Source organism: Cavia porcellus, unplaced genomic scaffold (assembly GCF_034190915.1).
Source record: "Cavia porcellus strain 051 isolate PalLab524CR breed Dunkin Hartley unplaced genomic scaffold, mCavPor4.1 scaffold_8, whole genome shotgun sequence".
Lineage (NCBI taxonomy): Eukaryota > Metazoa > Chordata > Mammalia > Rodentia > Caviidae > Cavia > Cavia porcellus.
The window spans coordinates 49,833,935-49,845,992 of NW_026947491.1; the positions used below are offsets into that span (position 1 = coordinate 49,833,935).

At 38.0% G+C, this 12,058-nt stretch overlaps 1 protein-coding gene across 1 annotated transcript in view; it reads left to right on the forward strand.

Moving 5' to 3' along the window:
* Positions 1 to 4,466: 4,466 nt before the first annotated feature.
* LOC100717768 (17-beta-hydroxysteroid dehydrogenase type 6-like) overlaps positions 4,467 to 12,058 on the forward strand; it is an 80,209-nt gene continuing 72,617 nt past the window's right edge. The window contains exon 1 of the mRNA XM_063254979.1: positions 4,467 to 4,900. Within this exon, the coding sequence (XP_063111049.1) occupies positions 4,588 to 4,900 (313 nt within the window). The 5' untranslated portion in view covers positions 4,467 to 4,587. The remainder of the gene's footprint in view (positions 4,901 to 12,058) is intronic.

The following is a 12,058-nucleotide window of genomic DNA, read 5'->3' on the forward strand; positions in this document are numbered from 1 at the left end:
CTGTGGTAAGTGCTCAGCACACTCTGCCCAAAGCCTAGACTCTTCAGGACCCTCCAAGCTTCTGGGTGCAGTGAAGTGGAGAAGTGCGTTTGAGGCATCTACATCCGCCTCCGCATCCCAGCTGCGCTTGGAGAACTGTGGAGCTTCCAACAAGCAGGGGGGCACACAGTGTCCCTGAAGCCCAGCTTATCTGGAACTACGGAGTTCTAAACAGGCAGAAGAGGGCCATTGGTTTTACAGGCCCAGTGGCGTGGGATAACGGGGTGCCAGAGTCTCAGGAGCTGCGAACATAGAAGGGGATTTCCAACAGACCTTGAGGAAGCTTTCAAATAACACTTGAAACACAGAAATATAGGAAAATGACAAAACGAAAGACCAAATTACAAACTCAAACCTCCAGCCCATCTCAAGAAACCCTAGGAGCAATGTATATAGAAGAAAATATATGCCATTCACCTCAAATATCGGACACAATAGCTACTGAAATTAACAAGCAACTCCAGGAAGCTTTAAAGAAATTCAAAGTTGAAATAATCTCCCAGGTAAAAGAAGAAATGATAAAAGAAATGAAAGAGATACTGAATATATCTAAAGAGCACACAGTTATAAAATTGGAGGAACTAAACAAAAAGATAGAATCCCTAGATGAGCAATATAAGAAACAAACAGAATACATAATGCAGATGCACATACATATACAGGAAATAAAAAACTCCACTGATGGTTGTAAAAACTGCCTCAATGAAAGTGAAGATAGAATTTCAGACCTTGAAGACAGGATTGCAGCTACTGAACAGGAAAGGAAAGATCTTTTAAAAATAACAAGGAATCAGGAAACAACAATTCAACAACTGCAAGATGATGCAAAGAAGAATAACATAAGAATGATAGGGATTAATGAAAAAGAAGGAGACAACATAAAGGATGTCAAGAGGATATTTAGAGAAGTAATAGCTGAAAATTTCCCAAGAAGGAGATCAGAAACCGACATCAGGATCAGTGAAGCATATAGAACTCCAAATAGTCATAACCAAAAGAAAACTACACCCAGACATATAATAATCACCATCCTAGAAATCCAACACAAGATTAGATTATTAAAAGCTGTCAGAGAGAAAAGACAGATCACTTACAAAGGAAAACCTATCAGAATCACAGCAGACTTCTCAGCACAAACAATAAAGTCAAGAAGAGCATGGAGTGAAGTATTCCAGATCCTAAAGCAAAATGATTTCCAACCTAGACTGATGTATCCTGCAAAACTATCATTCAAAATTGATGGTGAATCATTGGTCATTAGAGAAATGCAAATTAAAACCACACTGAGATACCATCTCACTCCTGAAAGAATGGCCAGGATCAAGAAAACCAACAACAACAAATGCTGGAGAGGCTGTGGGGAAAAAGGAACTCTCCTGCACTGCTGGTGGGAGTGTAGACTGGTACAGCCTTTGTGGAGGTCTGTCTGGAGATTTCTCAAAAAGCTGGGATTGGAAATCCCATTTATTCCAGCTATTCCACTTCTAGGCATATTCCCAGAAGAACTGAAAGCATCATACCACAGTGATATATGTGCACCTATGTTTATAGCAGCACAATTTGTAATCGCCAGATCTTGGAAACAACCCACAAGTGTCCATCAACTGAGGAATGGATAAAAAAGTTGTGGTATTTCTATACAATGGAGTATTACTCAGCTATAAAGAAGGATCACATTGAGATATTTATCAATAAATGGGCGCAGCTTGAGACCATACTCATAAGTGAAATAAATCAATCTCACATGTGTGAATACCAAATAGTTTCCCTAATGTAAATAATGATTCAAATATATAAAAAATGTGGTAATCATGATTCCCCATTATGTGGCCTTGAAGCCTTATAAAGTTTTCACTTATTAATTGGAAAGTCTTTATTCTGAGCTTCTTGATATGGAAATATTTGAAGCTATAGTACATGAAGTTTTATTCAAATATTTGAAGGAAAAAGACAGTATGGTAACTACTATTAAGTCGGGTTATGTGGTGGTGAAGCACTAGCTTGCTGAAACAGTCATGCTTTAACCTGTATTGTTATATTGTTATGTTCTCTTTTATCTCAATCTCTCCCTTATTCATTAAAAATTATTTAGTTATTTTTTATGGTTTTTTTAATTAAGGGGAGAAATTAAAAAAATTAGCAGGATATATAATAGTAACTTTTTTTTGATTTCCTATTAACTTGTTTTGAAGTCCTATAATACTCCCACTATCTTGTTTTGACTGATTAGACTCTGTTCCATTCTGTATGGTAGTATCAAGTTTGAGGGTATAGGCAACTACTTTGAAGGCAATAAGATTCACTAAGACGCCCATTCTGGTTTGAGTATTGTCTCCTTTGGAAGTCCTGTAATGTTTACGATGCTTAAGTTTTATTGGTCTTGTTCTCTACTGTTTTGTTCAACTTTATGATACCTAATTAGATAGACAATTCTTTTTAAGGAAGCAAGAGGCATTTTGGTAACCATTGTTGATAACCTTGTACCGTGTTTTTACATCATGTGCTAAGTCTATCCTTGGTTTTGACTGAGAGCTTTGTTTTGCCATATCTGACTTTATTCTCCCCCCCCCCCAAAAAAAAGTAATAAGAACTAAGGAGTAATAAAACCCAAAATGTGTAAATTTTGTTGTAAAAGAGAGAAGGAAAAAAAGTGCTCTAAAAGATACAACAGCAAGTGTGTTTAGGGGTCTTAAATAGCTGACCATATTAATGTTTTTGGTTGGATCATTGAACACAACTGTTTGCAGTCTCACTGTTTGAATGTCCACTTTGTATGCTGTGATACTGTGACTTGAGCAACTATCTCTAAGATGATAATATGTAATCTATTAACTGGTGATTTCTTACTGTTTTTTTTGTAGTTCTGTATTACTTGTACCCTTACACTGTTTTGTTTTGTTTTGTTTTTTCTCTTTTTCCTTTTAAATAAAATTAAAAAAAAAGATTGGTTCCTAAGTGTCTCATATTTTTGAATGCTATTGGGAAAGGTACTGTTTCCCTGCTTTCTCTCTCAGTGAGTTTATTATTCATGCACAGGAAGGCTATTGATTTTTGAGTGTCAACTTTGTATCCAGCTATGCTACTGAATTTGCTTATTAAATCTATCACTTTTTTTTGTGGAGTTTTAGTACAGTATCGTGTCATCTGTAAGTACTGTTAATTTAACTTCTTGCTTTCTTATCTTCATTCCTTATATTTCTTTCTCTTGTCTAGTTTCTCTGGCTAAATTTTCCAGGACTGTATTGAATAAGAATGGAGATAGTAGATATCCTTTCTCATTTCTAATTTTAGAGTGATAGTTTCCAGTTTTTGTCCATTTAGAATGTTGTTGGCTGTTGGTTTGTCATAAATGGCTTTAGTGAGAGTGAGATAAAAACAATCCGTTCCAATTTTTTCATTTTTTCTTTTTTGATACTGGAGATCAAACTCACAACCTTGTGCTTGCCAGCAGATGTTTGTGCCACTGAACTAACGCTCCCAGCTCCATCTAATCCAATTTTATGTAGGGTTCTTGTTTTTTTAACCATCATGAATTGATGCTGGAATTCTCTGCATCTATTGAGATCATTATATGATTTTTGTCTTTGGCTCTGTTAATATGTTAATATGGTGTATTGCATTTACTGATTTATATATGTTGAACCATCCCTGCATCCCTGGAATGAATTCCTCTTGATCATCATGTATAGTATTGATGATGTGCTGCATTCTGTTTTCCAGTATCTTATTGAGAATTTTTGCATCTATGTTCACTAGGGAAATTGGCCTGAAATTCTCTTTCTTAGTGATCCTTCCTTTCTTTTTCTTTTGGTCTTTTTTTTTGAGGTAGGGTTTTCATTATATGATTTAGGTTGGCCTTGAATTGACTTTGTAGCCCAGGATGGCCTTCTACTCACAGCAATCCTCCTCCCTCAGCTACTTGAGAACCCTTTTCTGGTTTTGGTATCAGGGTGATGTTTGGTATCAGGGTGCTACCTAGTATGAATTTGGGAGTATTGCTTCCATTTCAACTTCATTAAAGAGTTTGAGAAGTAGTGGCTTTGGTGTTTTCTAAATGATAAAAATCAGCAGTGAGACCCTGCCTCAACAAAAATTAATATACAGCAAGAAATCAAATGAAAAGAAACTTTCCAGATAAAAAAATGTGAAAACCAGGTTGGGAATTTAGCTCAGTGGCCTGAGCACCTCCCTGACAAGCATGACATGGTAAGTTCGATCACCAGTACAAAAACAAAACAAAACTAAAAAACCCAAAAGCAAACCAAACAAAACAACCCCCCCAAAAAAAACCCTCAAGCAAAACAAAACAACAAAACAAAACAAAACCACAAACCAAAAGCAGTGCATAGTGTAGAGAGATGAGCCAGAATCAAAATGAATATTCCACAAGTCAATGATTAAAATGTAGTCACAGATTTCCTGCTAGGTTGTTTGGAGGCTGCCACGCTCTACAGCAGATCAGGATCTCATTTCCTCTTTTCCTTCTGGCTGCACACAGAGCAGGCTCTTGTCTTGCACACTGTCCCTGTTCCTGGTTTCTGTGAAGTCATGTTGCTGTACCTGGCAGCCCTCGTGGGTCTGTACTACCTCGTGCGCTGGTACCGGGAGAGGCAGGTGGTGAGCCACCTCCACGACATGTATATCTTCATCACGGGCTGTGACTCGGGCTTCGGGAACCTGCTGGCCAGGCAGCTGGACATGAGAGGCTTGAGGGTGCTGGCCGCGTGTCTGACAGAAGAAGGGGCCGAGAAGCTGAGGAAGCGGGCATCAGAACGGCTGGAGACAGTGATCCTGGATGTCACCCAGACAGAGAGCATTGCTGCAGCCACCGAGTGGGTGAAGGAGCGTGTGGGGGACAGAGGTAGGAAAGATGTCACAAAGATGCAGTGTCATAGGCTGTGCGTGTATCTAAAGCAGGGTTTAAAAGCGAGACTTTGACATTTGAAGAAATAATATTGTGGAATTTTATTTCATTAAAATGTTTATATTGAAAAAAGAATTTGATAGATATGAGACTATTGTTTCATCTTGCAGAAAGAGTACAGTCTCAATTGTTGATGTCTGAAGAAATGTCTTTTGTCTCTGTCTCTCTTTCTTTTTTTTTTTTTTTTTGTCTTTTTTGTGATGGGGTTTCGCTATGCAGTTCAGGTGGCCTCGAGCTTACTTTGTACCCTAGGCTGATCTCATACTGGCAAGGATGGTCCCACTCAGCCTCTGGAGTGCTGGGATTACAGGCGTGAGCCACCACGCCCGGCCTGCCTGCCTGACTGCTTTTTCTTTCTTTCTTCCTTCCTTCCTTCCTTCCTTCCTTCCTTCCTTCCTTCCTTCCTTCCTTCCTTCCTTCCTTCCTTTCTTTCTTTTATTTCTCTCTCTCTCTCTTGTCTCTCTCTCTTTCCTTCTTTGTTTCTTAGTCCAATATTAGGAATTGAGCCCGGTTCTTTCTTCTGAGCTGCACCTTCAGCCTTTTTAAAGATTTTGAGCCACTGTGTGTTTAAGTTACTCAGTTGACCAGGTTGGACTGGAATTTGTGATCCTCCTGCTTCTCAGAGTGTTTGGATTAGAGCGATGCACCACCATGCCCAGCTGAAGAATTTTCAAGAACTGATTTGAGCCTGTGTTTAGTTTTCAGCATCATAAACAAAGAAACAAACAGAAAGACTTTTTTGTCTGCCCTTTATTACTACTGAAATATAGGCATTCTGTAAAGTCAGGCTTTGATCACCTTGAAGATTTTAAAAAATATTTCATGAAAACACATTTATGCATTCTCAAAATTAATGTACCTTATTTCTGTAGGCAGTTTTAGGTTTACAGAAAGTAGGCAGAAAGATCAGATTTCTTTTTTTTTTTTTTTTTTTTAATTTTATTTAAGGAGAAAAAAAAGCAGCGAAAGGGTACAAGTTATACAAATCTACAGAAAAAAATAAACAGTAGGAAATCACCAATTAATGGACTACACATTGCCATCCTAGAAACAATTGTTTAAGTTACAAAATTAAAGCTTGCAAAGTGGACATTCCAACAGTGAGACCGCAAACAGTTCCGTTCAACAATCCAACAAAACTCAGTGATATCATTATCTATCTTATCCACTTAAATATACATGCAGTTATATTGTTTAGAGCACTTTCTTTTCCTCTCTTTTGTACAATGACAATTACCCATTTTGGGTTTTGCTGCTCCCACAGTTCCCACTACTTTTTTGGAAGAGAGTAGAACCAAACGTGACATAACAGAACAGAGTCAGTCAAATCAAAAGGGTGGACATAATCAATAATGTAAAATCATAATACAAGGTGATCAACAATGGTTACCATAATGCCTCCTGCTATCTCTAATAGAATTGTCTATATCATCAGTTATAACAAAATTGAACAAAACAGTAAAGAACAAAACCGACAAAACCAAAACACTGGAGACATTATAGATCTTCAAAAGTAGATAATAGTCAACCAGAATGGGCCTCATAATGAATCCCACTATCTTCACAGCTGTTGCCTAGACTTTCTAACTTGGTACTATCAAGCAAAACACAACAGAGGGACATCAAGCAAAACAAGATGTTGAGAGCAATACAGGGCTTCAAATCAAGACAACGGAAAGTGAAAGTGGGTTACTATAATACATCCTGCTATTTTTTATTTATTTTTCCCTTAATTAAAAGGATAAAAGTAAAAAAGTAAATAATAAAGTGGAGATTGAGATAAAAGAGGGCATAACAGCAAAACAGCGCAGATCAAAACATAACCATTTAAGCAAAATAGTGTTTCACCACAAGATAATCCCGACTTAAAAGTAGTTACCATAGTGTCTCTTTCCTTGAAATCTTTGAGTACAGTATACTTTGTATACTGTAGCACCAAATATATCAAAACAATGTAAAACCATTTAAGAGAATGACAGTATTACAGGGTATTTAGAATCAACTAACAGAAAATGAACAGTGATTTCTGTATAATCTCCTTGTCTATAAAAGTTTTTGCTTATACTATCATACATAATAAAATCCAGTAAGATACAACCTGTTTAGACCAATGGAGACAGAAGAACAAAAGCTTGATGAGACTTCAAAACAAGATGATACTATATCAGTATTACCTATTAAGACGTCAGTTTCTCCAAAATAGCTGTTCGTATCATCCAATCTTCTCTGCCTCATTTCTGTTGAGCTCTTTTTCTGTCATTAGTTGTCAGTTTGTCTTCTTCATTTTGTTTTCTGCTCCATTCATTGTGGCCTCTCTGCCACTATTTCTGGATTCTTTCTATTTTTCTTTCTTAGAATACCCTGCAGTATTCTCTGTAGAGTTGGATTGGTAGTTGCATATTCCCCTACTTCCTCTTTATCCTGGAAGCACCTTGTTTTTCCATCAATTTCCAGGGATAGTTGTGCAGGATATATCAATCTTGGCTGGAGATTATTATCTTTCAAAGCTTGAATTATTTCCCCCCACGCTCTTCGTGATTTGATGGTTTGTGCAGAGAAATCTGCTGTAATTCTGATGGGTGTTCTCTTGTAAGTGATCTGCTTCTTGTCTCTGACGGCTTTTAATATTCTGTTCTTGTATTGGATTTCTGGAATTTTAATTATTATATGCCTGGGTGTTTCTCTGTTTGGGTTGTAGGTGGCTGGGGTCCTGTATGCTTCATACAACTGAGTATCTTTACCTTTTGCTAAATTAGGAAAATTCTCCTGGATTATTTCTGTGAGTAGCTTTTGTAGTTCATTTGTTTGTGTCCCTACTTCTTCTTTTATGTTCTTAATTCTTAAGTTATGGATCCTCTTATCATCTTCTAGTCTTTGTATTATTGCTGTTTGTTTCTTTGATATTTTTAAGAAGTTTTTCATTTCATTCTCCCATATTACAAATCTGCCCTCCAGTTCAGATAATCTGTCCTTAGTTTCTTTTAAGCTGTTATGCCAGTTTTCGATAGAGTTTTTAGTTTCCTGGTAATCTCTTTGAACCAGCTTCACGTATTCTATGCTTTCTCTATTTTCTCCATCAAACAATTCTCCCCTCTTTTTCTGTTCTTCCATTCCACCATCTTTTTTTCTTGGGTGGTGCTTAGCATTTCTCTAACTATTCTGCTTATGTCTAGCTTCAGGTCATTAATAACTTTATTCCTGAAGTTGTCTATGAGGCTCTGGAGATAGCGCTTTATATCCATTGGTGCTGTGTCTGCTATTGCCTCTTTCTCACGATTGGGGGCCGAGGACCCTTTGTTGTTGCATCTTTCCATATTCTTTGTTCCTTATATATGCAAGAGTATACAGGAGGCCCAGCTTCCTTCCCTGTCAGCCACAGTCTGATTGAATTGCGCCGGCTAGGTGTTCCTGCCCACCGCAACACACCAAGAAGTTGCAGACCAGGCAGCCTATGCGGGGCCCACCCCTCCAGGTCACCTTCAGGCATTGGGATCTGGGTTGTGCTAGCCTACTTGGTCTCAGCCAGCAGCGTCATGTAGGCTAGGCACTTCTCACCAATCCCGCTTGAGAGGGGATACGTGGCTGAAGTCACTGCAGCGCCCTGTTCCCACAAGTCTGCCTGGTCCCAGAATGTCCTCTGTTGGAGTCTCCTAAACCATGGAAGAGACCCAGTTTCTCTCACTCACTGCAAGTCAATGCACAGCTCCCCGCCCGTCCTGCTTTTAACTCGGTTCACGGATTCCTGTTTTCAGTGCTTCCGTGCATCTCTCTCCCTGCCGAGCTGATGTAGATGCAGCAGCAGCAGCGGGAAACCCAAATTGTGGCTTCCAATGCCACAGGCTCCAGCTTCCACACGGAGGCTTTTCTGTTCCTGTTGTAGCACCAGGATTGCATTCCCAGTTGGTTCCTCTCAGCCCAGTTCATTCTTGGGTCAGCAGGGCATATCTCCACTTGCTTATGATTCCTTACTCCGCACCATTCCTGAATTCCAAGCTGGGTCTTTCAGAGAGCCTCCGTAGCTGCTGCCATCTGTGTGCCATGTTCTCCCAGAAGTCAAGATCAGATTTCTTATCTGCAGCTATTTGGAGGACAACAAAAGGCATTATGGTAACTATTGCTAATTTCATAAGGTTTTGAAATCCTGTATTACTTACAGAAACTTATTTTGATTGGTTTTTATCTGTTTTATTTTCCTTGGTTGTACCCTCATTAAAAGAAAGAGAAGTAAAAACGATAGGTCCTCCTTCCTATTTTCCCCTATTATTAACATCTTACTTTGGAGCTATATACTTGTTACAACTCATGAACCAGTATTTATGTGTTATTGTTAATGAAATTCCGTAGTGTCCCTTGTGGTTAACTGTGTACTGTGTAGTTCTTTGGGTTGGACAAATGAATAATAACTTGCCTTTACCACAGTAGTATCCTACAGAGGGGTTTTATACCCAGGAAAAATCTCTGTCCTCCACTTATACATCACCACCATTCCATCCTCTGGTGGCTACATTTTTGGTGGCTGTTTCCATATTTTTTCTTTCTTTCTCTCTCTCTCTCTCTCTCTTTCTTTCTTTCTTTCTTTCTTTCTTTGCTTCTTCCTTTCTTTCTTTCTTCCTTTTTTTGCTTCCTTCTTTCTTTCCTTCCTCCTTCTTTCCTTCTTCCTTCCTCCTTCCTTTCTTCCTCTCTTTCTGAGTCAGTGTTTTGCTATGTAGATCAGCCTTGAACTCACTATGTAGCCCAGGCTGGCCTCAAATTCATGGTGATTCTCCTACTTTAGCCTCCTGAGTTGGGAATGACTGTTGTTTGCCCCCATGCCTGGCTTTATTTCCATAATTTTGCCTTTATCTTGTAGTTGGACTCATATGTGGTCTCAGATAGGCTTTTAGTTAATTATATGCATCTCACTTTCCTTTTTTTCTTCGTTGATGTTTAAGAGCTATCTTTCTCTCTTCACAATATTCTGTTGTATGGATGAAACATATCTGGTTTTATCTATCACCTTATAAGGATTGCTTTTTAGTTGTTCTCTATTTTTTATTTCCTCTCCATTATTGACTTATGAATTAATTATACCTTTTCCATTCCTCCTTTCTCTCCCTCTTCCCCTTCTTCCCCCTCACATTTCTTTTTTTTGTTTGTGTGTATTGCAGTTTGTATTGAATCGAGAGCCTTGTACATGCGAGGTAAGCATTCTACCACTGCTCTATGTCTCCTGTCCCAAGTAAATTATCCTTTCTTTTTCACAAGTTCTATTTGCTTTAGATATTATTTAGATTCTTTTTGATCTTCTTTTCCCTCCCTGTTGGTTTTATGATTCCACAGATCCTGGTAACTGGGCATCCTAAATAGCTCTTTCTTTCTGAAATTGCAAGATAGCAATGAAATTTTTTGGCTTGGCTTAATGAAACAAAACAAATTTACTTTAAATTTGAAAACTGACATTGAAATTCATTGTAAAATTGTATTTGCCATCTGATGCTGTTGCTGCCTCCCCTAGACAGAGCAAGAGGTTATGGGGTTATTGAGCCCCTCCCTCCCATGCACTGCCATTATTTTCACAGTTTTGCTCCTGTTTCCCTGTGTGTGGTTGGGAGCTCCTTTAGGATATGGGCCTTTCTTGCCTTGATTGTATTCCAGCTTCTGGGACATGGACTGGTGATGTGTTGAGGGCTGAATAAATACTGAGTGTGATGTACCTAGTCCAAGATTCATCTATTAGTTTTTTTTTTTTTATGTTTAGTACTGGGGACTAGCTCATGACTTTACGCTTGCCAGAAAGTCAAGTCACTTATGTTGCTGAGTTATATCCCTGGCCCTATTCTGGAAATTTTTAAAAATTTCAAAATAGATCACATTCATAGCAACAATAAACACTTCAACATATTCAAAGAAATGGAAATCCAGTAAAGTGATATGTTATACCATGATTGGAGGTATAACATTCTACCATGAATTAGAAACTGACAGTAGAAACATACTTAAAATGCAATGACTTTTTCTCTCTTCAGTCTTCTTCCTTCCTATGAGGCAAGTCATGTAATGTTCAAACTTGTGTATCTTATATACTTCATTTAACATTATGGTCTCAAGATGCGTCCATTTTCCTACAGATGTTTCAAATTCACATTTTTTTCTTTCATGCTTTTTTTCTTTTTTGATATTGGGGCTGGAACTCTCACTCAACTTGTGCTTTCCAGGCAGGTGTTGTGCCACTGAGGTATCTCCCAGGCCCAAGGTCGAAATTTTTCACAGCAAAGTACTACCTCATTGTGTATAAATACCACATTTCTTAATCTTTTCACCTATTGATGGGAATAATTACAAGGCTGTTTTCAAGATTTAGCTATTATGCATTGTGCTACTATAAACATGAATATTTAGTAAGTCTCTGCCTTAACGAACTTTCAAGTTGAAAACTTTCATAAATATGAACAGACCTCACATTACAAACATTCACAGATGTGAACAAATTGTGGAAGCAACTCACACATCTGGGAGATGTCACAGTTGTGCTGCTGTGCATTTACTATACAGTGTTATGGAGTACAATAATATCATACAGTTGGTAACTTACAGTATTTTTGTGTGTAAATTTGTTTTTTGTGCTATACATTGTATATTTGTGTCCAAAGCATATAAGACTCATTTTGTTAAATTTACAAATGAATCTGACTTATTAACATTCTTCCAGAATAAAATTCATTTGTGAGTTGGGGACTGTATATAGATCACTGTACATACGTCACTGTGGTATGATGCTTTTAACTCTTTTAGGGATGATATCTAAAAGGAGAATATGTGGGTCAAATGGAATTTCTATTTTTAGTTTTTGAGAAACCTTTGTATTGATTTCAATAGTTGTATCAGTTTACAATCCCACCATTAATGAAGTGTTCCTTTTTCCCTACAGCCTTGTCTGATTTGCTAGTGGTTGATTCCTTGATGGTAGCCATTGTTTCTGGGGTGAGATGGAATTTTTTTTTTCAGGGAAGGTCTCACTATGTAGTTCAGAGTGGCCTTAAACTAACTAGCCCATGTTGGTCTGGAACTCACAGCAATTCTCTTGTCTCAGCCTCCTGGGTGCTGGGATTATAGTCC